The following is a 27898-nucleotide window of genomic DNA, read 5'->3' on the forward strand; positions in this document are numbered from 1 at the left end:
TGTGAACATAGGAATCAATTTGTCTAGAGTTCCAGTTCCATCCATTTTCTTGCCTCCTCTGTAAATGTCTCTCTGTTCCTTCCCTCAACTTTCTTACCTGCTTCTCTCCTTGTCTCTTTTTTGTCTTTAGTCTCCCTATCACCCCTCTTTACATCTGTTAATATTTTCAACGTTTATTTATTGGATCTGTACATGTATGAGACCCTGTTTTGTCTCATAAGACAAACGGAAGACCTGGTTTTGCTCTGAAGGAACAGCAATGGCGCAAACTCTACCTCTTCCTCTTTCTCAGCATCAGGCTTCCCACCCACCCTGTCGTCCCATGGAAACGTCTCTGTCTAGACCACGCATCTGGACTTTGGCGACGCAGTAAGAAATCAAAGGAAGGGAGCATCAAGTTGCATTCCCTCCCAGAGCCACTAGGGGTCAGGCTCCTCCGCGCAGAAGCGCCGGCCAACGCAGCCTGACTCTGTTACCGGTGCGCGCCCTTCGCTGATTGGTGGTACCGCAAAGAAGTCGCGCTTTGATTGGGCCGCTGTCAGGTGTCGCTGCCGGCAGGTTCGGCTGCGCGAGCGGAGGGAGGCGGGTGAGTGAAGGCTGGGGGCGGTGGGGAGTGGCTGGGGCTGGGGGCGGTATCGGAGGGGTGGGCGCGGTAGAGTGGGCTTGGTGGGTTCCCAGGGCTGGGGTTCGTTCCGGGTGGGCTCCGCTTTGGGAAGAGGCCCAGCGGAGGGGCCTTAGTGTCAGCGTAGGGAGAGTGAGGCAGCGAAGGCGGGGGCGGGCAAAGGCTAGTGGAGTCGGGATGCGAGGGCGGTATTCGTGACTCGGAGCTGTGCGAGGAGAGTACCGAGGAGGGGGTCGGCGGGAGAGGAGATAGATAGGTATGTGGGGGTCTGCGTGAGGAAGAGGGGGTCCTGTGGGAGGATGGAGGAAAGGAGTCGTACAGGGGAGAGGATCAAGGTGGAAGGGATCTGCGCTAGGAGGGGTGGGGCTGGAGTCCAGGGGGAAGGGGACAGCTTGAGGAATGGGTTGCGGCGGAGAGAAGACAGCCTGGAGAGAGGGGTGGTGTGAGGAAAGAATGGACGGCAGGCCGTCATTGTGGGGGGTCACTGAGGGGTCAATATAAAGATGTTACCAAGTATGGTGACTCGTACGAGGGGGTGAAGGAGTTTAATACTGGGGAATCAGTGAGTGCGAGGATTAGTTGGATTAATGGAATTAGTTGACCAATGATTCGGGGCGGGATGGGGAGGCTGCAGTCAGTATTGGGGCAAGAGTCGTAGCAAGTTGGGGAAAGAAGGCGGAACGAAGCAGCTGATACTGAGAAGAGGGAGAGGAGCACAGTTGATCAGAATCGAAATGAGGAGTGTGTCTGAAGAATTAAAAATTGCATTAAGAAGGAAGTGAGGCGTCCAGTGTTCAAGGTGGGCAGAAAATAGTGTTGGGGGCCTGAGGAGTTCTTCTGTGTTGGAAATATTCCTGCCTGGAAATTGTATTGGTATTTCCTCTTCACTACCGATGGAGTCCACCATCAAGTGCATAGTGATTTAGGAAATTAGATGACTATGCAAGGAGCCCTAAATTCTAAGGGAAAAAGAAGTTACACCATTTACCCTCCCTTCTACCCCTTCTCCAGATCTGATTTAACATAGATGTTCCTGAGAAGATTGCCTCCCTGCCCCTCCCTCGTTACCTTACTCATCTATCTCCTTGCTTCTTTCCTTCCATTCACATTGATTCCTGTCAGAGTAAGACTGCCCTTTAGCCCAGTGTGGAGTGTGAAGTTTTCTTTTCTTTCACAACAAAGTTTGGGTGAGAGGCGGATGGGTAGAAGAGCATGGAAAACAGGGAAGCGGCTCTGGGAACACCACATTAAAGCTCAGCTTCTCCCAGAGGTGCATCTAAATAAATCCTGGCTTATTTCATAGTTATTTCTGTCAGGCTTCTATTTTTGCTTTGTTAACTGGGAATTTAGACCTTTCGTCTCTCTTCAGCCGCATATTTGTAAACAGTCTCTTCCCTATTCTATTACTTACCATGCCCCGTTATGCAGTTGCAGTAGAATTTCAAGAACCTGAGTGTACATTCAGTAGAAAACGAGGAAGGACTCAATGGAAGAAGGGCAAAGGGTTAGGAATCTTAGACTTGAGAGAAAGTCCCTGCTTCAGAGCGAGGATAAAGAATGCAACAAAATTCTACTTGCTCAGACTATACAGGGACCTTGGGATTGTCCCAAGTCAGGGAAATTGGGTCAGGTCACTGAAAAGGAATTTTAAAAAATAGCGTTTTTATCAGGGGAAGAGTGTGTGTATGAGACCTGCAGTGCACTACTAGAAATATTAAGTCTAAGGAGAATGTCGCACTCCCGTGGCAGTTGAGAAGTAAAGACAGCAGATGATGAAAACTGGAAAGGTTGGGAGGTCGAGGTATATATAAAAGTCCGCTAGAACTTTCTTTCTTTTTATTTTTTTTTTGAGACAGGATTTTCACTCTTGTCACCCAGGCTGGAGTGCAGTGGCGAGATCTCAGCTCACTGCAACCTCCACCTCCTGGGTTCAAGCGATTCTCCAGCCTCAGCCTCCTGAGTATCTGGGATTACAGGCGTGCACCAACCCACCCGGCTAATTTTTTGTATTTTTAGTAGGGGCGGGGTTTCGCCATGTTGGCCAGGCTGTTCTTGAACTCCTGACCTCAAGTGATCTGCCTGCCTTGGCCTCCCAAAGTGCTGAGATTACAGGTGTGAGCCACCGTGCCCGGTGGTCAGCTAGAACTTTCTAGTCAAAATTGCAAACCCCAGTTTTAATGAAAGAGTTTAAAATAAAGATAGAGAAAATAATTATTCAAGACTATTTTCAAAATCTATGAGACTATGTATATAAGATATTATTTCTGTAAGACAAGTTCATTTACTTAAGGAGTTTGTGGCTTTCACTAGAGTCATTGGTCAGTCTTTCTGAGAACTTTTGGAGACCACGGAAAATTGCTGATGTGTGACTCAATTTTTATTTTTGGAAAATAATAACAGGTATTCATATCCTTACAGTTCATAGAAACAAATGTTAACCTTTTGTGTATTTGCTTCAGATCTTTTTTACAATTGAAATAAACACTGTAGATAAGGTTGTGGAGTACCATTTGAATCCTCAGTTCCATTCTCCCTTCTTCTCATAGGTAACCACTATCAGGAATTTGATGTCTTTCTTTCCAGTCCCTGTTTTTATACTTTTACTAATTATATATGCAGTCGTAAACCATATGTAACATTTGTATTTATACAATAGCATTGTACTGCAGGTATATTTCTGCAGTTTGTATTTGGAAACTGTCCATTTATTACATATAGCTTTTATTTTTACATTGCTATTAGTCTATCATTTCTATATATGACATTATATTTATTGATTCTACGTGTAACCTCTGAACTGTTTTCAGTTTTTCTCATTACCAACAGAGAGATGAAGAAGATTAAGAAGTTCTTCACAAAAGTCTTCTTATGTAGGAGAATTTCTCTGCAGCAGGGTTTCTCCACCTCAGCACTACTGAGATTTAAGGCTGGATAATTCTTGGTTGTGAGGAGATATCTTATGCATTTTAGAATGTTTAGCAGTATCCCTGGCCTCTACTCACTAGATGCCAATAGTACCTTTCCAATTGTGACAACCAAAAATGTCTCCTGCCAAACATCCCCTGTGCAGCAAAATCACAGCTGGTTGAGAACAACTACATTACTTGTGTGTACACAGAAGTGGAACTGCTGGTTCAAGTTAAAGTCTTAAGATATTCTTACTGGTACAGTTATAGCCGGGATTTTTTTTTTTTTTTTCACTGTGGCTCCTGGTGTGAGGGACCTTGGCCTAGACTAGCACTGGTTCTATAGTACCAGGGGACACTAGAGAGAACATTGAGATTTCAGTTTGAGAATGGGTTGGAGACTGCTGTATGGATGCCTGTATTCTCAACCTCCCACCCACACTAGACCTCTTTCCCTGAACAGATTTTCTGAACTTGGGCATTTGTCTTCTATTATTATTATTATTATTACTATTATAATTATCATTATTTGAGGCAGGGTCTTGCTCTCACCCAGGCTGGAGTGCAGTGGCACGATCACAGCTCACTGCAGCCTTGACCTCTTGGGCTTAAACAATCCTTCCGCCTCAGTCTATTGAGTAGCTGGGACCACAGGCGTGTACCACTCACTATGCCTGGCTAATTTTTAAAAACTTTTTGGCCAGGTATGGTGGTTCACGCCTGTAATCCCAGCACTTTGGGAGGCCGAGGCAGGCGGATCATGAGGTCAGGAGTTGGAGACCAGCCTGGTCAGCATGGTGAACCCTCGTCTCTACTAAAAAAAAAAATACAAAAAATTGGCCGGGCATGATGGGGTGTGCCTGTGGTCCCAGCTACTTGGGAGGCTGAGGCAGAATTGCTTGAACCCGAGAGGGGGAGGTTGCAGTGAGCTGAGGTCATGCCACTGCACTCCGGCCTGGGCGACAGAGCGAGACTCCGTCTCAAGAAAAAAAAAAAAAAAAATTTTTTTTCTTTTGAAACAGAGTATTTTTTTTTTTTTTTTTTTGAGATGGAGTCTCACTCCTTCTCCCAGGCTGGAGTGTAGTGGCGCAATCTCCTCTCACTGCAAGCTCCGCCTCCCGGGTTCACGCCATTCTCCTGCCTCAGCCTCCCGAGTAGCTGGGACTGCAGGAGCCGGCCACCATGCCCGGCTAGTTTTTTTTTTTTGTATTTTTAGTAGAGACGGGGGTTTCACCATGTTAGCCAGGATAGTCTCGATCTCCTGACCTCCTGATCCACCTGCCTCAGCCTCCCAAAGTGCTGGGATTACAGGCGTGAACCACCGTGCCCGGCTGAAACGGTATTTTTGTGTCGCCCAGGCTGGAGTGCAGTGGTACAATCACGGCTCACTGCAGTCCCGACCTCTTGGGCTTATACAATTCTCCCAGCTTAGCCTCCCAAGTAGCTGGGACCACAGGCACGTGCCACCATGCAAGGCTAATTTAAGAAAAAGCTTTTCTAAAGGCCAGGTCTCCCTATATTGCCCAGGCTGGTCTCGAACTCTGAAGCTCAAGCAGACATCCTGGTTCAGCCCCTGAAAGTGCTGGGATTACAGGCATGAACCACTGCACCCAGCCTTAAAATTTTTTTGTAGAGATGAGGTCTTGCTATGTTGCCCTGGGTGGTCTCAAACCCCTAAGCCCAAGCGATCCTCTTGCCTCAGCCTCCCAAAATGCTGGAATTATAGGGATGAACCATGGCATCTGGCTGGGCAACTGTCTTTTAAGGTGGAGTAGATGAAGGAGAGAGCATGTGGGTTTTATTTTTTTTTAATTTTTGGTTCGAGAGAGGGTCTCACTCTGTCACCCATGCTGGAGTGCAATGGCGTGATCTCGGGTCACTGCAACGTCCGCATCCTGGGCTCAAATGATCCTCTTGCCTCAGCCTCCCAAGTAGCTGGGACTACAGGCATGCACCACCATGCCTGCCTAATTTTTGTATGTTTTTGTAGAAACTGGGTTTCGACATGTTGCCCTGGCTGGTCTCGAACTCCTGGACTCAAGTGATCCACCCTCCTCAGCCTCCCAAAGCACTGAGATTATAGGTGTAAGCCAGTGTGCCTGGCCTTAATGTTCTGATATAATGCTTAGAATGTAGGGTGCCCTCAATAAATATTTTTTGAGTTAATCTTTGGGAAGAATGAAGATGAGGTTTAAGGGGAAAGTCAGCTGAGCTCTCTCATTCCTCTGCCTTTGAATTAAATTACTGAATTCAACACTACTGTGAGGAGGTGGAAAAGGGCTAGGAACATTGTGAAGTGAGTCCAAAGTTTGAAATGTCACTCTAACCTTCTCTTCTGGTAGGACTCAACAGTAGCCTTCCTTGAGGACCTGCCTTTCCCATTTGCTGCCTGAAGTTAATGTTTCTTGCTGGCCAAATCAGGGACATGCCGGCATTGTAAGGGCTGATTATCTGATCCTCTTACTAATTTATTGGTTGGAGTGGGGTGAGCAGGGAGGAAAAGGGATACCTTGCTTTTCTTTTATGGCTCTTTTAGCATCTCAAGTCATAGCCCATATGCCTCCTTTCTTGTTGATCCTTCTTCCTATAGCTTTGTTTTGTTTCCCCTTATAGTTCCCTCTTATGCTTTTCATCTCCATCCCCATCCCCACCCACTGCCACGGGGCTTGGGTTCTGAGCTGATGGGGTACCCCCCTCTGCAGAGCGGGATGAGTGGGTGTTCCGGCAGGGATGTGGTCATTGACGGCCAGTGAGGGTGAGAGTACCACGGCCCACTTCTTCCTTGGAGCTGGAGATGAGGGGCTGGGCACCCGTGGAACAGGCATGAGGCCAGAAGAGAGTGACAACGAGCTCCTTGAGGATGAGGAGGATGAAGTGGTAAGAATGGGGAAAATGATGTAACTTGGGGTTGGAGCCTCTGTCCTAGAGAGTTAAGATTCTATTGGTTAGAGATACCTCTTTGTTCTTTCCAAATGCATAGACTCCCTGTCATAAACAGGCCCTATCCTGGTTTAGGGGAGGGGCGGTAGAGATTGGTTAGGTTGCCTCTCTTAGAAACCCCTGCTCTGGCCGGGCGTGGGTAATCCCAGCACTTGGGAGGCCAAGGCGGCCGGATCATTTGAGGTCAGGAGTTCGAAACCAGCCTGTCCAACATGGTGAAACCCTGTCTCTACTAAAAATACAAAAATTAGCTGGGTGTGGTGGTGGGCACTGTAATCCCAGCTACTCAGGAGGCCTAGGCAGGAGAATCGCTTGAGCCCAGGAGTTGGAGGTTGCAGTGAGCAGAAATCGTGCCACTGCACTCCAGCCTGGGCGACAGAGTGAGACTCCATCTCCAAGAAAAAAGAAACCCCTGCCCTTAGGATCTTCCTGTTGTCTCATGGTTGTTGGTTCTCTAGCTCTCCTGTTTGAGCACATATTTCCTACTGTGGAAAGGCCCCTATTCTGTAGGCAGTTGGAATCCCTAGCTGTGCCCCAACCTCAATCAAAGTTAGGGCGTACCCTTTGTCCCACAGGTCCAGAGTCCTGGCAAGAAACTCTGTGCCCTAAGAAGATAAGACAGTGTTCCCAGAAGAGGGTGATATTGGTGGGAAGTTCTTGAGTTTCTGACAGCACTTCCTCTCTGTAGCCTCCTGAACCTCAGATCATTGTTGGCATCTGTGCCATGACCAAGAAATCCAAGTCCAAGCCCATGACTCAAATCCTAGAGCGACTCTGCAGATTTGACTACCTGACTGTTATCATTCTGGGAGAAGATGTAATCCTTAATGAACCCGTGGAAAACTGGCCATCCTGCCACTGCCTCATCTCTTTCCACTCCAAAGGTTGGGGTCTGTGAAGGAAAATGGGAAGGAATGGTGGTGGGAATACTGGTTTGGGAAATGAGGTTCTTATTGTCTTATTTCCTTAGTAAAGAGCCATCAGCTACTGGTGACACACTAGAGAACGGTGCCAAGGAGTTTGCTTTCCCTACATATTGGAGGAGTTGCTAGGGGTTTAAAGCCTATAGTCTAACCTCAGGACAACTCTAAGTCTCTTACGATCTCTGACAGAATTGGGTCTCTGGAAGGACTGTAAAAATAATTTCTCTTTTACTTTTTCTTGATAAATATCCTAGACTTGGGGAGCTGGGCAGAAGAATAAGTGATGGGTTGAATAGGTAGAGGAGCTCAGTGGCAGCTAATAGCTTGAATATGTCTTTGTATCTCTCTTGCTCTTCTCGTTCTCTTTCTCTCCCTTCCTTTGGTCTCTTTATTTCCTGTCTCCATTCCAGGCTTTCCTCTGGACAAAGCTGTTGCTTACTCCAAGCTTCGAAACCCCTTTCTTATCAATGATCTGGCCATGCAGTATTACATCCAAGATAGGTATAACTTCCTGTTGACCAGTGAGATGGGTGGCTTTGGGATCATGCATGTTCAGGGAACCCACTCTGAGAGGAGCAGAGTCAAACCAACATGCCTAATTTTTGTACCATAATTTTGTGCCCTGGTGTCTTTTAATCCTGTGCAAATGAACACCCCAGCCTCTCCCCTTAGTTACTCCCACCTCTCCCAGCTATTTTATTTGGGGGTGACAGGAGGGAGGTGTACCGGATCCTGCAGGAAGAGGGTATTGATCTGCCTCGATATGCTGTGCTCAACCGTGATCCTGCCCGGCCTGAGGGTGAGTACCTGGCCTGGGGGAGGGTTAGTCCTGCCTTTCCTTGCTTTCTATGACTTAGCCACGTTTCCATCTTCTAGACATCTCCTATATACCACCTACCTATGTGGGGTTTTGGTTATTGGATTATGGGTGGGGTTAGAACCATGAGTCTTCAGACAGAGGCTTGGACCTGTTATATAGAGATTTTACCTCATCTATGACAAAGATATAGTCATAAAAATTTGAGGGTTATAGAGATGAAAACCTGGGGAAATGAGAATTAGTAATATTCCACAACCTTAGGCCATAGGAATGACCACACAACCACCTTTCAGAATGCAACCTGATAGAAGGTGAAGACCAAGTAGAGGTCAATGGAGCTGTCTTTCCCAAGCCCTTTGTGGAGAAGCCAGTGAGTGCAGAAGACCACAATGTTTACATCTACTACCCCAGCTCAGCTGGAGGAGGAAGCCAGCGTCTCTTTCGTAAGGTAGGGGTGATATTTGAGCATCTGGGGAGTCAGAGAGGTAAAAGGGCAAGGATGAGGTTGTGGGGAAGGAAGATGGAGAATTTGGGGACAGAATAGAGAGCTGAGGCAACATTGTTTTTTCTTCTTTTTTTCTCTTGAAGATTGGCAGCCGAAGCAGTGTTTACTCTCCTGAGAGCAGCGTCCGAAAGACGGGGTCGTACATCTATGAGGAGTTTATGCCAACAGATGGCACAGATGTCAAGGTTATGGTGGATATAGGGATTTAAGAGGTTACAAATGTGTGGGTGGGGATGGGGTACTTGGGAAGCAGGTGGAGGAAGTATATGGGGAGGAGATCCTAGAAAATAACATGATGTGAATGTGATTGGCCTTCAAATTCAGGTGAAGATAATGAGTGGAGGATACAGACATACACATTTTCACTATCAGAGCAAGGGCAAGGCTGACTTAGAAAAATGGTATAATGTTGGTAAATTATTTTTTAATAAGGACTACCTGACAGTAGTGGAGTCCCGAGGAGAAATTCATAATGATACTTCAGTAGGGCTCAGTAGGAAAAATGTTGGTCAGTCTCCTTAATGCTCAGGATTTGTTTGTTTTGTTTTTGTTGTTGTTTTACTCTGAAACTAGTCTACAGACCTAGTGCTCATATTGTCTTCTCATATACAGGGTGAGCTGTGGGCATACTCAGTGATGCTATGTACCTGCAGGTGTATACAGTGGGGCCAGATTATGCCCATGCTGAAGCTAGAAAATCTCCAGCTTTGGATGGGAAGGTTGAACGAGACAGTGAGGGGAAAGAGATTCGATATCCAGTCATGCTGACTGCCATGGAAAAGCTGGTGGCCAGGAAAGTCTGCGTAGCATTCAAGGTAGAGGAGGGCCCAGGGAGATTGTGAAATGAGGGAGAAAGGAAGGAACAGGGGTCCGGGAAAAGTAACTGTCTTGTTCTCATCTCTCTTCTTTTCCTTGCAGCAAACAGTTTGTGGATTTGACCTTCTTCGTGCCAATGGTCATTCCTTTGTGTGTGATGTCAATGGCTTTAGTTTTGTCAAGAACTCCATGAAATACTACGATGACTGTGCCAAGATTCTGGGGTAAGAGACATAGTGGCCTGTGCTGGGGAGAATGGGCTTACAGAAGAATATTTGAAAGTTTTTGCTTTATTTTAAATATCATAAATATGGTATAAAAGTAAAAAAGCAGGCCAGGCACAATGGCTCATGCCTGTAAACTCAGCACTTTGAGAGGCTGAGCTGGGTGGGTCACCTGAGGTCAGGAGTTAGAGACCAGCCTGGCCAACATGGTGAAACCCTGTTTCTACTAAAGATACAACATTAGCCAGGCATGGTGGCGCATGCCTGTAATCCCAGCTACTAGGGAGGCTGTGGTAGGAGAATCGCTTGAACACAGGAGGTGAAAGTTGCAGTGAGCTGAGATCGTGCCATTGCACTCCAGCTTGGGTGACAAGAGCGAAACTCCATCCCAATAAATGAATACAAAATTAATTAATTAGTTAATTAAATTTAAAAAATAAAAATAAGAAAGAAAGGGCTCCTCAGGCTCCTTGCCTTTCTAACACTGCCCCCCCTCAAGACCATTGTTGTTAACAGTTTTAGACAAAACAATTTATCTTTTTCTGCCATATCCAAACTGTATTTATTTTACTAAATATGGTCGTACTATAATACTGCTCTGCAACTTGACTTTCCAAGAAATTTGTCACGTAATGTATAAACCATTCAGAAATATATGAGGAATGATGACTATAGTGAGCATCTATGTATTCACCACCTAGCTTAAGAAATAAAATATTAGGCATATAGACTGGGTGCGGTGGCTGATGCCTGTAATCCTGGCCCTTTGGGAGGCCGAGGCGGGTGGATCACCTGAGGTCAGGAGTTTGAGACCAGCCTGACCAACATGGTGAAACCTCGTTTCTACTACAAATAACAAAAAATTGGCCAGGCTCAGTGGCTTCCGCCTGTAATCCCAGCACTTTGGGAGGCCAGGGTGTGTGGATCACCTGAGGTCAGGACTTCGAGACCAGCCTGGCCAACATGGTGAAACCTCATCTCTACTAAAAATACAAAAAAAAATGAGCCAGGTATATTGGTGGGCGCCTGTAATCCCAGCTACTTGGGAGGCTGAGACAGGAGAATCACTTGAGCCCGGGAGGCAGAGATTGCAGTGAGCCGAGATCATGCCACTGCACTCCAGCCTGGGGGACAAGAGTGAGACTCCATCTCAAAAAAAAACCCCCAAAAACCCCAAAAATTGGTCAGCCGTGGTGCTGAGCCCCTATAATCTCAGCTGTTCCGGAGGCTGAGGCGGTAGAATCACTTGATCCCAGGGGGTGGAGGTTGCAGTGAGCTGAGATCATGCCATTGTATTCCAGCCTGGGCAACAAGAGCGAAACTCGATCTCAAAAAAAAAAAATATATATACACACACACACACACACACACACACACACACACACACACGTACACATATATGTATATTAGTGTATATAGATACATATATGTGTATATATACAGATATATGTACATATATACACATGTGTATATACACGCATACATGTGTGCATCTATACACAAACTGTGTGTACACATGTGTGTACACATACGTGTGTGTATGTACACGCATATATATGTATGTGTGTGTATGTGTGTGTGTGTATATATATATATAATTGAAGCCCCTATGTACTCCTCCCTAGTAACATCCCCTCCCCATCCCCAGAGGCAACCGCAATCCATAATTTGGTGTTCCTCATTCCCATGTATTTATTTATATTTTTACTACATATATACGGGTATTTGTATGTTTTTAGACTTTATATTAATGTATTCTTCTGCCTGCAGCCTGCTTGTTTTTGTGAGCTTCATTCGTATGAGTAGTTCTGGTTTATTCATTTTTACATGGTTTCTTTGTTTCTCTTTCTAGGAACACCATAATGCGAGAGCTTGCCCCACAGTTCCAGATTCCATGGTCCATCCCCACGGAGGCTGAGGACATTCCCATTGTTCCCACCACATCTGGCACTATGTAAGCAAAAGTAAAAAATCTGGAGTAACCTACTTAAGACCTATGGGATTCCTTAAGCCAGACTAATGGTTACTTCCTGACCCCACACTATCTGACTAACAGAGCCTGGGCCTCTTTTTTTTTTTTTTTTTTTTTTGAGACGGAGTCTTGCTCTGTCGCCCAGGCTGGAGTGCAGTGGCGCGATCTCGGCTCACTGCAACCTCCGCCTCCCGGGTTCACGCTATTCTCCTGCCTCAGCCTCTCCGAGTAGCTGAGACTACAGGCGCCCGCCACCACGCCCGGCTAATTTTTTGTATTTTTAGTAGAGACGGGGTTTCACCGTGGTCTCGATCTCCTGACCTCATGATCCGCCCGCCTCGGCCTCCCAAAGTGCTGGGATTACAAGCGTGAGCCACCGCGCCCGGCCAGCCTGGGCCTCTTATACACAGTCTTCTTAACTCCACTTATATTTCCCCCCCGTTTTTTTTTGTTTTGTTTTGTTTTTTTGTTTTTGAGACAGAGTCTAGCTCTGTTGCCCAGGCTGGAGTGCAGTGGCATGATCTTGGCCCACAGCAACCTCCACCTCTTGGGTTCAGGTGAGCACATCTGGCTAATTTTTGTGTTTTTAGTAGAGATGGGGTTTCACCATCTGATCTTGAACTCCTGACCTCAAGTGATCCACCCGCCTCGACCTTCCAAAGAGCTGGGATTACAGGCATGAGCCACCATGCCCCGCTTCCATTCCTAATCTCAGTTCCCTTTTCTTTTTCTTTCTTTCTTTTTTTTTTTTTTTTTTTTTTTTTTTTGCGACAGGATCTGGCTCTGTCTCCCAGGCTGGGGTGCGGTGGTGCACTCATGGTTCACTGTAGCCTCTATCTCCTGGGCTCAAGTGATCTCCCACCTCAGCCTCCCCAATAGCTGGGACCACAGGCGTGTGCTACCATGCCTGGATAATTTTTTTTCTTTTAACTTTTTTATAGAGACAGACTCACCCTATGTTGCTCATGCTCACCTTATGTTTCTCCTGAGCCTAAGTGATCCTCCCACCTCAGCCTCCCAAAGTGCTGAGATCACAGGCCTGAGCCCTGCTCAGCCCCTCTGTTTTTTGACGTGTGAAGTAATGTGATGACAGGAGGTGGGATGGGGTTGTGGGAGAGGCTCTGATAACATTTATGATCTTAGGATGGAACTTCGTTGTGTCATTGCAATTATTCGTCATGGGGATCGTACTCCCAAGCAGAAGATGAAGATGGAAGTGAAACACCCAAGGTCGGAAGAGTGTCCTAATTTACACAAATAGGTTTTCGTGAGGAAGACTGCATGGGGGGCAAGTCCTGGAGGCTTTGACTGTCTCATCCCACACTGAAGCGTCTCATTACTTCTTCAGGTTTTTTGCTCTGTTTGAAAAACATGGTGGCTACAAGACAGGGAAATTAAAACTCAAGCGACCTGAGCAGCTCCAGGTAAGGTAGTGAATCTGGCCAGGAGGAGCAGTGCTATGAGAGAGATAGAGGATACGGCACTGGGAGTCTTGATAAAAGACTAGGATGGAAAGGTAACCGTCTAGGACTTGGCCTTCTGCATGGATACCTTATTATTTCCTCTAGGAGGTGCTGGATATCACAAGGCTGTTGTTGGCTGAACCGGAGAAAGAACCAGGTGGTGAGATCGAGGAGAAGACTGGAAAACTAGAGCAGCTGAAGTCTGTATTGGAGATGTGAGAAAGGGGATAGCAAAAGGGAGCCAATAACAGCGAGAACTGGGGTGCTGGAACAGAAAATAAATTGTGACTTTATCCTGCAGGTATGGTCACTTCTCAGGTATAAACCGGAAGGTACAATTGACTTACTACCCTCATGGAGTAAAAGCTTCTAATGAGGGGCAAGGTAAGATGTAGTCCCCCTTACCACTACCTCTCAGATCTTGTGTTCTTTTTATTTTTTTTGTCCATCTTCTTTCCCCACCAGATCTCTTTTACTTGAGTCTATAGATGACCTTTACCCCCAATTACCTCTCTCGTCTCCTCAGAAGAGCTAACATTTAGATGTTCCCACTATTTTTCTTAGATCTAGACCATTCACTGCCCCTTATTCCTTCAGATCCACAGAGGGAAACTCTGGCCCCATCTCTGTTGCTGGTACTGAAATGGGGTGGAGAACTGACTCCTGCTGGCCGTGTTCAGGCTGAGGAGCTGGGGCGAGCTTTTCGCTGCATGTACCCTGGAGGACAGGGTGAGTGTTTTGGGGAGTGAACGCATAGCAGGGCCAGGATAAAATGATTAGAGAGTAAGTTGGGGAAAATGAAGGGACAGAGACAGTGGAGAAATGAACATTTTTTCTTCCACAAGTATTTATAGCAGTCCATTCCTGGTCCCCTACTTTGTCCCCAGGCGACTATGCTGGCTTCCCTGGTTGTGGGCTGCTTCGTCTCCATAGCACTTTCCGCCACGATCTCAAGATCTATGCCTCTGATGAGGGTCGTGTTCAGATGACTGCTGCTGCCTTCGCCAAGGTGCATACTACAGTTCTAATAGTCCCGGTTTCCATTAGGTAGAGAAGCAGAGAGTTTGGAGAACCAGCTGGAGCATCTCAGGGTGCTTGTCGGCCAACTCAGAGAAGTTTCTGCATGTATTGGACCCATTCTGTACTACCGAGAATGAGCTGACAATAATTAGTGAGGGTAGACCCCATCTCTTCAACCAGCTTCCATTCAATCCCTGGGACCACCTAGGCCTAGGGATGCTAACCTGCAAGGGAAACAAATAGACCTTGTGCTTTCTCTTTAGGGCCTTCTGGCTCTAGAAGGGGAGCTGACACCCATTTTGGTACAAATGGTGAAGAGTGCCAACATGAATGGGCTACTGGACAGCGATGGGGATTCTTTGAGCAGCTGCCAGCACCGGGTGAAGGCTCGGCTGCACCATATTCTACAGCAGGATGCGCCCTTTGGCCCTGAGGACTACGATCAGGTCAGGCTCTAAAATAGCCTGGATCCCCAATTCCTAGAATTCTAAATAGTAGGGATCAATAATAACAGTATTTACTGCATGCCAGGCACTGTTTTAGTTGTTTTACACATATATTATTTAATCCTTACAGCAACCCTTTGAGATAAGTACAGGTCCACAATCTCTTATGCATGATTTTGAAAATTAAAAAGATTTTTTTCTTGACATTGAGATTCATTTGGCAGCTAAACCTGACACGAACTGTCATAAGACTTTTATAATCCTTAGTTTTCCCACTTAGTGTAAATAGTCATGCATTTTATGGCAGAAATATTAATGTGTTTGGTTATGCCATGGGCCCTGATGGAGGTATTATATACATATGGCATATGTACGGTATTAACTTCTAAAGTCCCACAGATTCTCAATTCCAAAGCACAGCTCTGATCCCAAGGATCCTGAACAAAAGAACGTTTCCGTTATCCATTGTTGCATAATAAACTACCGCAAAACATAGTAACCTGAAGCAACAACCATTTTATTATCTCTCACAGTTCTGGGCTCATCTGATCTTGCTTGGAGTCTCTCCTGAAATTGCAGTCAGATACTGACTGGAGCTGGAACCATGTGGAAGTTCAGCTGGGACTGTGGGATGGCTGGCTCTCTCCCTCTTCATGCTCTCCCCGTAATCTCAGTGCCTCTTTTCTCCACATGGTTCTTCATATGGTTTTTGTAGCGTGATAGCTGGATGTATTAAATGGTAGCTTTAGGGATATTCAAAAGCAGAAGCTTAGAAGCTTTCTTAAAGTGTAGGCCCAGAATTAGCACAACATAACTTTGTTATTTTTTATTGGTTAAACAGTTACAGGGCCAGCCAGAATTAAGGGAAGGGAAGGAAGACAAAGAATTGATGGTCACCTTTAAAGCACTACGAGGACTGCAGACCACAAGGACTTTCCTCCCATTTTACAGATGAGGAAACCTAGGCTCAGAAGAATCTAAGCAATTTTCCTCATGTCATCCAGCTAATACAAACCCAAGGAGTCTAACTCCAATGCCCAGGCCGTTACATTGCTTTATAGTATTAATCCCACTATATGCCATTACCCAATATGGTCATTCTTTTTCCTGCATATCTAGGCCACAATTGACCAGGCAGTGGTTTTCTACTCTTCCCACTCCTCATTTCTGATATGTTCTTTTAAAACAATGTTTAAAACTTTAAAATTATGGTACCACTTTAGCCATTTTTAAGTTTACAGTTCAGTAGCATTACATATATTTTCATTGTTTTGTAACATTTCTGATTGGTTCTTAAATGAGTTAAGTAGCTAAGCACATTGCTATGAGCCCATAGGATTTTCTGTGTTCTCTGAGTAGGACTTGATAAGGAACAGGAACTTGCTCCTTCATTTCGCAATCCATTGCTCACTGTCAAACTCAAAAAAGCTAAGGCAGCTTTCCTTTTCTGCCTTGCCTTCTTTTGCGAGCAAGAATGAAACTTGGGAGGACCTAAATAGAATTGTGCATTTTCAGCCACAATCTTGATTCTCCCTCCCCATTTCTCATTGACTGTTACTGTCCTACAAGTCTGAGTCGGAACCCAGTTCTGAGGCAGCATTTCTACTCTAGGCTCAGGCTAGCATCTTGTTTAGAAGAAGAAGATAATGTTATCTGTGATCTCTACTCATGAAAACATTCTGTGGAGATTTTGAGGGGTTTTGGTTTAATCTTTATTCTCCAGTATTTTCCATGTGTATTCTAGAGCCCTCAAGAAAAGAACTTAGGTCTGTTTTATTTTCTCTGGACTCTTAAAATCAGTCCCTCTTAGATGACCATATGCTAGAGCAGTGCCCTTACCTGAAGGCCCAGAACTGCTAGTATGCCCAGTAACCTAAGAATGCTCACTGGAGTGAACCAACATACAGATCTGTATTGTGGGTAGTCTGTGTGTAATAAACTCACAGGAATGTGGGCAATTAGTGCTGAGCCTATCTTGCTTTTCTTCTCTCCATTCTTCATAGCTGGCTCCCACCAGAAGTACTTCCCTGCTCAACTCCATGACTATCATCCAGAATCCTGTGAAGGTCTGTGATCAGGTATTTGCCCTGATTGAAAACCTCACCCACCAGATCCAGGAACGAATGCAGGACCCCAGGTCTATAGGTGGGTATGAATACTACTATCTTCCCTTCAAGGTCTCAGGTATGGATGGGTTTCTCAGGCATTCTTGTGTCATCTCCTAAATGTCAGAGACCAGGCCTCCTCCTCCCTCTGGCTGTACTTCAGAGTCGTCAGAGTCTTTTGTTGGAGGTAAAATCTTTGATTGTTATCTGATTTCTGCCTTTCTTCCAGACCTGCAACTCTACCACAGTGAGACACTAGAGCTGATGCTACAGCGTTGGAGCAAGCTGGAGCGTGACTTTCGACAGAAGAGTGGGCGCTATGATATCAGTAAGATCCCTGACATCTATGACTGTGTCAAGTATGATGTGCAGCACAATGGGAGTCTGGGACTTCAAGGCACAGCAGAGTTGCTCCGTCTCTCTAAGGCACTGGCTGATGTGGTCATTCCTCAGGTGTGTCTTGTACAACGGACCTAGCCTGGGGATGAGGGTGTTGGGAAGGAAAGAGAGAAAAGGTGGAAAGGAAGGGTGATTTGGGACTAGAGGAAAGCAACTTAGAGAAGGAATAAGTTGAGTTGCTACATTTCTCAGGGTCCGCTCTGGCTCTTGGTAAGTACAGGAGGCTAATTCAGGAGACACCTGGAAGAGGGGGAATGTAGTGGATATGAAAGAAGCCCTAGACGTGAGGTGAAGACAGGCATGATCTTGGTCCTGGGAATATGAGGCATGAGAAAACAAGATTTATTGAGGTATTTATTCCTGGCTTGTGGCCCCTAGGAGTACGGGATCAGTCGGGAGGAGAAACTGGAAATTGCTGTGGGCTTCTGTCTTCCACTGTTGCGGAAGATACTACTTGATCTGCAGAGAACCCACGAGGATGAGTCTGTCAACAAGCTGCATCCCCTGTGAGGGAGGGCTGGGAGGGGTGTTGGATGGAGGGAGGGGCATGTCAGGGAGCCTTGGGGGAATCAAAGCTGGGACAGCCTGGGGAACCAAGAATAGACAATATTTTGGGATGGAAAGGAGAGAAGTCTTTGAGGTGGGAGGAGGGAGTTTGCAGAAGGGTGGGAACAGGGTTAACTGACTGTGTGAGTGATTTAGCTGTTATCTCAGGTACTCCCGAGGCGTGCTCTCCCCAGGTCGCCACGTTCGAACGCGTCTCTATTTCACCAGTGAGAGCCACGTCCACTCCCTGCTCAGTGTCTTCCGTTATGGAGGACTTCTTGATGTAAGGATCTTCCTTCTTCTTTAGCCTGTGAACAGCTTTTTCCCAGCATTCTTTTACTCTTCTCCTCATGCTTTTTAAATGAAAGCTTTCTCCATTCTCATTGGCTCCCTGCTCATTCTCTGGCTCCCGTTTCCTTAAGCAATGGCTTACCTCTTTTTGCATTTGGTAGGAGACCCAGGATGCACAATGGCAGCGAGCTTTGGATTATCTTAGTGCCATCTCAGAGCTTAACTACATGACCCAGATTGTCATTATGCTTTATGAGGACAACACACAGGTGAGGAGCTAGCAGGTGGGGGATGAAAGGAAGGCCCCTTCTTTTGACTTCTATTAAAAAAAAAAAAAGCTTGCTTATCCTTATAATTTGGAGAATCCAGCTAGGTGTGGCACTTAGGCACAGCATGACACAGAGCATCCAGGAGGTTCCTACTGGAACGGAAAATATGTTCTGGGATGTTGTTGAGCCAGAGAGATAACCTAGAACACAGCTCTGGCGTTAGGAAGAGTATGGAATTTGGGACAATGTTATGAGTCTTATTTCCTCAAACATGGTTATACATATACCTTCTGCATACGGCTCCACAATTATACTTTTTTTTTTTTTTTTTGAGACAAGGTCTCACTCTGTCACCCATGCTGGAGTGCGGTGCTACACTCTGAGCTCACTGCAGCCTCGTAACCTCTGCCTCCTGGGCTCAAGTGATCCTCTCACATCAGCCTCCCGAGTAGCTTGGATGACAGACATGTGCCACCATGCCCAGCTAATTTTTTGTAGAGATAGGGTCTCAACATGTTGCCCAGGGTGGTGTCAATCTCCTGGACTCAAGTGATCTGCCTGCCCCAGCCTCCCAAGGTGCTAGGATTACAGGTGTGAGCCACTGCTCCCGGCCCACAAAATGTCTTTAAATGTTCTGCTATATGCACCATAGCCAAGCTGAGTTATTGTGGAAGGTGATGGGAAGGGTTGTAAAGCTGGAAGTTCAAAAGTCATGTGCAATGGCGAAATCACAAATGGTAGAGATGAGGGAATGAGGATCCTGTAAGAGACAATATATAGTTGAAAGGAAGCTGTAACAGGTCAGCCCCGGAGTGGGACAAGACCCTGAATTCCCGGGAGGATGAATCTCTTGAGTTCCTCTCTACTTCCACCACAATATCCAGCTTCTCCCAACTTCCCCCTCTTGTGGTTATGCTCCATAGGATCCCTTATCAGAGGAACGGTTCCATGTGGAGCTACACTTCAGCCCTGGAGTGAAAGGTGTTGAGGAAGAAGGCAGTGCCCCAGCTGGCTGTGGATTCCGTCCAGCCTCTTCTGAGGTGGGTCAGAGTGCTGGGATTTGGGACTGAAGGACTTAGGAACCAAGTGGTGGGAAAAGGTACAGGGAGAAGTAAAAGGGCTGGGTAGTCTGGGATTAGGAGCTTGGAGGCTATTAACACCTCTCTTATCTGCCTTTTATTGTATAGAATGAGGAGATGAAAACCAACCAAGGCAGTATGGAGAACCTGTGTCCAGGAAAGGCATCAGATGAGCCAGACCAGGCATTGCAGACTTCACCCCAGCCTCCTGAGGGCCCTGGCCTCCCGAGGAGATCACCCCTCATTCGTAACCGAAAAGCTGGTTCCATGGAGGTAATGAGAGGGCCATGGGAAAAAATGAAGGGGTGGCAGTGCTCACAGGACTATATCCACAGATCCTCTAGATCCCCTTGGGGGGACTCTTGGGACTTGAAGCAGAGTCCTCCTGCTCTGATTGATATGTTTTACTTAATCTCTCTTTCACAGCTGGTCTCCCAATAGAGCTTCTTTAACCTGGTTGCTACTTCTCAGATTAAAGAGTTGCCATTGAGGGATGCCTGAGAGATAAGGGTTTAAAGAGATAAGATTAAGGAGGAGGCCTCTGGATGAATTTGAAAAGTAGTTCTTTAAAAAGGAAATCTAGTAGAAACAGCTTGAACTCTGGACGAAAATCCCAGTCTAATACTTGGAAGTTGTGTGACTTTGGCTGGGTAACTTCTCTACATTTCTCTGGCCTTAACTTCTCTAAGCCTCAATTTTTTTTCACCTCTAAAATGTGAGTAGTATCCACTTTATAGATGCTCAATAAGCAGTAATATAATAACAATACAATTGATATTAAAGGTCCAGCCCTCTGCAACTCTTGGTCACCTTGGGTAAAAATTATAGCTCAGATAGGAGCAAATACCTGGCACTTTATCTGTACTGTCGTTCCAGAAAGTGGGTCAGTCAAGAGCTCTGTCTGTCTTCCTCTTGTTCTGGTGAGGATCTTTATCAGCATGGGCCTGTATTCTGCTATTCTTGGAGTTTGTCTCTAGTTCTGGTTCTAGCTCTCTAGCCTAAAGGAAGTAAGTGTTATTAATCTCATATTGTGTTCAGCTAACCATCTGAGGTTTTTGTTTTGGTCTTTTTCCTGGAAAAACTGTTTCTGTCTTTGGCCCAATTATATCCTTTTTTTCCCCCCTATCTAGCTCCTTCTGTATCACTTACATTCATTTTGACAGCACAATTTATCCCTGTCTCAGAGACTTTGACTGTCTGACTTAGATTCTGCTCTGTCCTAATGACTCTGTTCACCCTGGCTCGGTGCCAGGTCTCTATCTTAGAGGAATTGATTTTTCCATTTTAGGGATATATCAGAAGAATCTATAACGGGCTGACCTAGGTTCAGCAAAAGGTTTGCAATTCAGATTTTGGAGAAAGCTGAAAAGAGGAACTGCAGTCTCTTCTTTTGATTCATCCTTTACTTGATTATTTTAAGGTGAAATTGACATTGGTAATATGCAGAGTTTCTTTAGGTAGGATATACATTATTTTCTCTTTGAGGTGTAGGTGTTAAGTTGGTATCCCTAGTACTCTATTACCCTTTATACTCATATGCAATAGATCACATGGATAGAATGATACATAATCTTCCATCAATAAACCGCTCCTCCAAATGTCTTTCCTATTCACATGGTCTGCTAGTCTCTCCTGGTGCTGTTGTGCTTGAACCGTGTCCCCCACCCCCCAACCATTTTTTTCTGGTTTATGCAGTCATGAGACGTAGGCAGCTGGGTGTGATGGATCACACCTGTAATCCCAACACTTTGGGAGGCCTAAGTGGGAGAATCATTTGAGGCCAGGAGTTCAAAACCAGCCTGGGCAACGTGGCAAGATCCTGTCTGTACAAAAAATTTTTAAAAATTAAAACATTAAAAAAAACAAGGCACAGGTAAAGGAAAGCTCTCTGTGTATCATCTCTCAGACTTGATAAGACTGACTTCTTTCTTTCAGGCCTATAGGAAGCTTCCTATTGTAATCACATTCCTTCTTTTCAATTACTAGTGCTGCTTAGACCCTGGCTTATCCAGGGTGATGGTTGTCCAGGATATTTTCCTCAGCTTTGCAAGAAAATCATCTCTCTGCTCCTTGGTCACAAAGCCTTATGATACTAATGTTAATGTTTATCTTCCTTGCTCTATAAATATAGGCATACAACTTATCCTTCCCTCCATCCCTTCTTCTCCTCTTGTCATCTCATACTTTTTGACTATTTTAGATTATCAAACTTATGACCTTTATAGCAGCTATGCCCTAGCTGGTCATCCTCTCTAGCCCTATAACTAGCTCTGCCCTGTGGGCACTGGGGCTTTTGGGAGCACGGGGTTTAAAGGAGCCGTGACCGGCTTTCCACCCGGTCTGATTGCAGGTCATGAACATGCAGTGCACGGGGAACCTGGACCTCATCCCCTTGCGGGGACGGCGCCGCAGGAGGTCGGGAGACCTCCCCCAGCCTTCCCTAGCCATCGACCTACAGCCCTGGGCTGTGTCCACCACTCACCTGGCATCCTGCACACAGGTGTCCCTCCCTACCTCACCTTCCTGTTTTGCCTTCTGTCTTTGCCTTTTGGGATCTAGGGGCTCAGACGCTATCTGGGTGGGATGTGTGTGTTTTGGGAGTTTTGTGATTGAGCCCTTGTGGGCACTGTAAGAATTCTGTTTCATGTTTCTAGGGGTGAGATAGTTGGAGGGGAGGGCTTCTTGGTTCAAACAAGAAATGTAGTATGGTTGCAGTAGCCACAACTCTCCCATGGAAAGAAGAGAGGGTGGCCAGACTCTTATTTGTGGCTGAGTCATTGTGATTGGCTTTCTGAGTCTGGTGGGGGGAATAGATACAGTTAGGAAACTCTGCTCTGCTGAGAACTGGGAATGGGTTGAATAATGATTTCTCAAACTCAGATTGGGAACGGGAGGGCTGTGGGGAAAGGCATCTTGAAAATAGAAGTGCCTTCTAGTATAAAAAGATGCCCCGGACAGTTCCCTCCATAAAGTACATTCTCTGTTCCCTTTTCATCCCTTTTCTCCTATAAATCCTTTGGTTCTTCCAAACTTTCTAACATTGCTTGGCTTTGTAGGAACAGGAATCCAGGACCTGGGTTTTATACTTTCGGGTTGAGGTGGCAAAATGATTAATATAGAGTCCTTTTTCTGCAGGTACTTTCTGAGACTTCATCCTCGAGGCCTGGTGGCTACCGGCTCTTTTCATCTTCACGGCCACCCACAGAAATGAAGCAGAGTGGCCTAGGTATGGTTTTGCCAGCATTTCTCACCTATTGTTGGAAAAGTTGTCTGTCTGTTCTTCAGACTTTTATTGTGGGAAACCTTTGTCATGGGATTTGGGACCGTCCAGTGAGTGGAATATCATCAGGTGGAGGTAGGGAGAATGAAGTGGGAGAAGCCATAGTTAGATGTGAACTTGGATCTCAGATGATTGTTCCATCACAGAAAGGTGTTTATCTCTTGGTTTTCTATACCAACCACATTTCCCTGGCCAAAGGGCGTTTTTCTGGCTTTCCCTCTCATTCCTTATCTGTCCCTCCAGTCCAGCCCAGACCTTAAGGGGCCATGGAGACTCTGAACCTTCAGAGTTATCAGAGACAGAACTATAAATAGAGGTACTTGCAACCCTCATAAATGTCGTACTCCTCATTTGAAGAAATGTGCCATGTCTTCCCCTGAAACCTATGTTTTTCACATCCCCGCTCTTGCCCTTCCTACCACCTTGCCCTTTCCTCCATCATCTCCTAATCCTGTAACTTTTTCCCCTTCCTTCTGGGAAATTGTCAAGTCTGAGACTGGTATAGTGGCAGAGGCATCTCTCAGGACTTTGAGGAAATGTCTCTTGATTTTTGGATCCCTGGAAAGGGGTAGAGAACATCATTCAGCTTTTTCTAAGAGCACAGACAGCAGGAAGGACCAAGCCTCAGAGGGTATTGTATTCTTTGGGTGGGGGGCAGTCCTTGGGAGGAACTATCTCTGAGCACAGTGCCTTGTGAGCCAGTAATTAGAACTGGAGGTCAGACATGATTGTGTGGGGTCTGGACTTGGTCCCCTGGCTGTTTCTATCTTGTCCTATTATTCTCTCTATTTAGCGCCTCTAATTTTTCTGTTGCCTTTGTCCTTGGCACCCATTTTCTGGGCCCCAAAATGGTCAGCTTTTGGACTAGCAAGGGGGAGAAAGGTTTTGGTAACTTTCCAGGCTAATTTTATGAGAATAAGTTGCCTTCTAGATTCCTGAAATGAGGAAGATGGTTTGGGGCATGAGAAATAAATGACAAGTGTGTAGATCTGGCCAGGCGCAGTGGCTCATGCCTATAATCCCAGCACTTTGGGAGGCCGAGGAAGACAGATCACTTGAGGTCAGGAATTCCGAGACTAGCCTGGCCAACATAGTGAAACCCCATCTCTACTAAAAATACAAAAATGAGCTGAGCATGCTGGTGCATGCCTGTAATCCCAGCTACTTGGGAGGTTGAGACACGAGAATTGGTTGAACCCAGAAGATGGAGGTTGCAGTGAGCTGAGACTGCACCACTGTATTCCAGCCTGGGTGACATAGTGAGACTCTGTCTCAAAAAAAAAAAAAAAAAACAACCCAAAACAACAATAGTGTAGATCTAAGACATGGACCTCTCTTCCCAGAAGTCCCGGTAAAGAATAGGTTTCAGACAGACTAGAAAAGAGGATAGGTGTGTCTGTCCCAGTTAAGTGGGCCATGGGAATGCTTTGAAGAGCAAGGCAGAAGTATGGACATGGAGCTGGTTGGCAGATGGTGGTGGTAAGGTAGAGACCACCCTCTGAGATGATCTGAGGACTGGGCAGAACAGAGTTGGCATGACTGCACCAGAAAAGTATTCAGTGGAGGAAGTGCATGTAGGACAAAACTTGGGGTGGTCTGGGATAGAGCCAGCTAGTTTTAGCTTCTCTGCAGAAAAGCAGTCATATTTAGCAACTGTTATTACTCTCTGGAATCTCATTCCAGAGCCTGTTTGAACATGAAAGGTGGAGGAAGTTGCTGTATAGGGGAGAGGTCCTGAATTCCAGGGTGGGAATCATCAGGCATCTGAACTTCCTGATTGCTCTGGTGACCCCGAAATCCTGGGACCCCTGAAACCATGGTCCCTTCTTGGTGGACTCAAGGGAACTGAACTCCTTTCCACACCATCCATTTCCCCTAGGAATGTTAAGTCCCAAGCCAAACCCAGGGTCTTGGCTAAGATGGATTTGGAAATAGAGAGGCAAATCCTGAGAACTTGGGTATCAGTCTTGTTTCTTCTTGACCACTCTGTCCTTATAGGCTATAGTAGGAGAAGGGACCGTGGAGTCCTAACCCTCCTCTAGATCAGCTGTTGGGGAGAGTGACTGGTCTGATTTATTTCATACTTCAGAGATTATTCAAATTTTATTTAATCCTCTCACTGGCAATGGAGTTCTCTTTGCTTTCTTTGAATTTATATGTGTGGGCAACTGGCTTTCAGCATAGGCTTACAAGATAGTACACTTTTGAGAGCAGAAAAAAACATATCTTTTTGTTGTTATTTCCTGTATTCCTTCTTAGTAGGGTTCTCATCACATAATAGGCATGCTCTACATATAATCAACTGATTCTTCACAAGCTCTTCAGTTTGTGTCCATCTTGACTTCAGAAACTGTGCTGGTTCCTAAAAAATAGTTATTTATTTTCTAACAATACAGTTGGTCCTCAGAGTCAGGAGACCTGAATTCTAGTCCAACTTAGCTTCTAAAAAACTATGTGACCTTGAGCAAAGGAGGTCCCTTTTGGATCTCAGTTTCTAATCTCTAAAATAAGAAAGTTGGACTGGATGATCTCTGAGTTCTTTTTGCTTAAAAAGTTCAATGAGGCAGGGGGCTGTGGCTCACACCTATAATCCCAGCACTATGGGAGGCCAAGGTGGGAGGATCACTTAAGCTCAGCAGTTAGAGACCAACCTGGGCAACATAGTGAGACCTCATTTCTACTAAAAATAAAGAAATTGTCCAGGCATGATGGTGTGTGCTTGCAATCCCAGCTACTTGGGAAACTGAGGTGGGAGGATCACTTGAGCCTGGGAGACCAAGGCTACAGTGAGCTATGATTGTGCCACTGCACTGCAGCCTGGGCAACAGAGTGAGACCCTGTCTTAAAAAAAAAAAATTGTGAGCCTCATACTTTCATTCTTGGGAAAGGTCAAAATGCCTGAAGGGAGGGGATGTTGGATGAAAACCTTAGGAAGGATTGGAAGGGTGCCAGCTGAGTGTTCAGAATACAATCTCTAGCCTTTTCCTTTCAAATCTATAAGGGCTAGATTTCTGGGTTTCTCAAGCTATATATCCAGGGTAAGGGGTGCCCAATTAAATCTGGGGGGAATCTAGAGGGACCTACCTATTATCTGAGCATTTCTGAGAGCCATCTGAAGAGCACAGTCTATCCCTTTCAGTAGCTTTGAATCCCCTAATATGACTAACCCTGCATTTGTAGTGGACTCTTGTCTCTGCCATGCAGCTCTTCAGAAGAATCCCCCTTTTGCTTGCCCACTGTGACTATGCGGAAGTGTAAAGCCATTTGTGGTTATGTGGAATGGCCACATGGTGGTGGCTGTGAATGGCTGTGTGTGTGTCTTGATGTTATCATGTGAAGTTGTGTATAGTTCTGTGTGATAGTTGTGGCTTTACGTGACTACTAACGCACTCCCCGCCTTGCAGGCTCACAGTGCACAGGGCTGTTCAGCACTACAGTGCTGGGTGGCTCCTCCAGCGCCCTGAATCTTCAGGACTATGCCCGCAGCCATGGCAAAAAGCTACCACCTCCAGTCTGAAGCACCGAGATGGTATGTGGGTGGGTTTTGGGGGATAACTCCTTTTTTCACTTGTCTCTCAGCAAGGACATAGCTCAAGAACTATTCAGGCTTAAGATGACACTGGCCTGCCAGGCGCAGTGGCTCACGCCTGTAATCCCAGCATTTTGGGAGGCTAAGGTGGGCAGATCACTAGGTCAGGAGTTTAAGACCAACCTGGCCAACATGGTGAAACCCCGTCTCAACTAAAATTACAAAAATTAGCTGGGCCTGCTGGCGTGCACCTGTAATCCCAGCTACTTGGAAGGCTGAGGCAGCAGAATCGCTTGAACCCAGGAGGTGGAGGCTGCAGTGAGCTGAGATTGTGCCACTGCACTCTCCAGCCTGGGTGACAGAGCGAGACTCAGTCTCAAAAAAAAAAAAAAAAAAAAAAAGGGATGACACTGGCCTTATAACAAGTTTTCTTCATCAGTAATATATGGGAGAATTAACTAGTCCCCCTTTCACCCCTCTATTTGCATTCCCTCTTGCGATAAAAATACTATGTATTTATGCTTATCCCTTCATAATCTCCCACGTACAGTCCTGCTGCATCAGTTTGTACTCTTTCCTGGATTCTGGCCTGTAGGGGTAAGGACCAAGGAGGATGATGCATGGTTGGGAAGAATGTGGTGGAACCTCGATTAAAATCCAGAAAATTGGGTTTAGGGAAGGGAATGTTACTCAGCTAAGGCAGAAAAGATAATACGGAAAGAGACTGGGGGAAGGGATGAATATTTCTGTGAAGATTTTATTTCCAAATGACCAGAAAGAGGATATAGTGGTAAAATTAGGGTTGATTGTAGGGGTGCATTGTGGTAGAGATGACACATAGATTCCTAAGAGATTTACCAAAGGAAAAGAGATTGATGTGTGTTAGAAATCCAAGGGATGGGGAGGGGAGCAGGTCAGATAACTAACTTTAAAGAACAGACTATCTTGCGGGCAAACTCCAGAGCAGAGGGTGGGGACAAGGGTGGGTATAATCCCCATGATGTCTTTTCTCCCCAGAGCTCTTGTTTGTCCCGGCCGTAAAACGATTTTCTGTGTCGTTTGCAAAGCATCCGACTAACGGTACGTTTGCTTCGGACTCAATGTCATTCCTCCTCACCATGTCACCTCTAGACACTTAACTCTGAGTTTCAACACTGACTTTGCCTCTCCTTCCACCATGTTGACACCCTGCTGTCTCTGAATGAGCCACTCACTAAGTGTCCCTCCTGGGATGGTTTCTTTATGACAGCCTTAGTCTTGGCTGCAGCCTGGCTGCCCCATCCCTGTGGCAACTCAAGGTCTTACTTCCATAATCACCATCATCACCATTATGTCACTTTTGTCAGCATCACCACCAAAATACTGATTAAACCTCTCCCTTTCCTATCACATGACTGCCGGGCTGTGTACAGATATGATGGTTCCCCTTCTTAGGATGGGAATAGTGTTTCCTAGATTGATTCCATTTCTTGTCTTCCCCCATACCCCCAATTCCTCAGCTTATATAACTTTGATCTTTCTGTGTTTTCTCCAACTCTTTTGTTGGGGTGGATGTGGATGACTAGTTTGTTCCTCTTTTGGAGCAATGCTGCAGTTCCCAGCTCCTAAGCCTACTTATATGGGTGTTAGTCTTGAGTATATAGTTTCCCATCTCCATATATCTTTCTCCTGCCATTATGTGTATTTTGTGTGGCTCTTGTTCTCCTGACATTTGCTTTATGTTACTACTAACCTAGTGCCTGG

General features: G+C 45.8%; 1 protein-coding gene across 11 annotated transcripts; it reads left to right on the top strand.

Annotated features, from left to right (window-relative positions):
- The first annotated feature begins 187 nt into the window (after positions 1-187).
- LOC116482182 (inositol hexakisphosphate and diphosphoinositol-pentakisphosphate kinase 1) lies at positions 188-27853 on the top strand. 11 transcript variants are annotated; one of them, XM_058427388.1, is made up of 29 exons: positions 938-3760; positions 5871-5964; positions 6142-6405; positions 7157-7352; positions 7802-7892; positions 8105-8190; positions 8505-8659; positions 8800-8901; positions 9370-9531; positions 9635-9756; positions 11609-11710; positions 12872-12958; positions 13077-13152; positions 13297-13406; positions 13493-13575; positions 13789-13920; positions 14079-14200; positions 14475-14657; positions 16661-16802; positions 16992-17215; positions 17540-17667; positions 17876-17990; positions 18160-18267; positions 19191-19307; positions 19455-19619; positions 21697-21846; positions 22482-22572; positions 26031-26155; positions 27173-27853. In XM_058427388.1, the coding sequence occupies exons 3-28, from the start codon at positions 6259-6261 to the stop codon at positions 26141-26143; spliced, it is 3309 nt and encodes a 1102-aa protein (XP_058283371.1). In that variant the 5' UTR covers positions 938-3760; positions 5871-5964; positions 6142-6258; the 3' UTR covers positions 26144-26155; positions 27173-27853. The 11 variants fall into 11 exon arrangements, with proteins under 11 accessions (XP_032031330.1, XP_032031335.1, XP_058283372.1 ...); XM_032175439.2 differs by lacking the exons at positions 938-3760; positions 5871-5964 and adding an exon at positions 188-586; XM_032175444.2 differs by lacking the exons at positions 938-3760; positions 5871-5964 and adding an exon at positions 188-586 and having other exon boundaries at positions 6231-6405.
- The last annotated feature ends 45 nt before the right edge of the window (positions 27854-27898 follow it).

Source organism: Hylobates moloch, unplaced genomic scaffold (assembly GCF_009828535.3).
Source record: "Hylobates moloch isolate HMO894 unplaced genomic scaffold, HMol_V3 SCAFFOLD_14, whole genome shotgun sequence".
Lineage (NCBI taxonomy): Eukaryota > Metazoa > Chordata > Mammalia > Primates > Hylobatidae > Hylobates > Hylobates moloch.

Bases quoted from the DNA above. Each gene is read 5' to 3' on its own strand.
- LOC116482182 (XM_032175439.2), top strand. From the start codon at position 6,259: ATGTGGTCATTGACGGCCAGTGAGGGTGAGAGTACCACGGCCCACTTC. The intron at 8,660-8,799 runs GTAGGGGTGATA...TTTCTCTTGAAG, and splicing joins GCCAGCGTCTCTTTCGTAAG to ATTGGCAGCCGAAGCAGTGT. The intron at 16,803-16,991 runs GTGGGTATGAAT...CCTTTCTTCCAG, and splicing joins GCAGGACCCCAGGTCTATAG to ACCTGCAACTCTACCACAGT.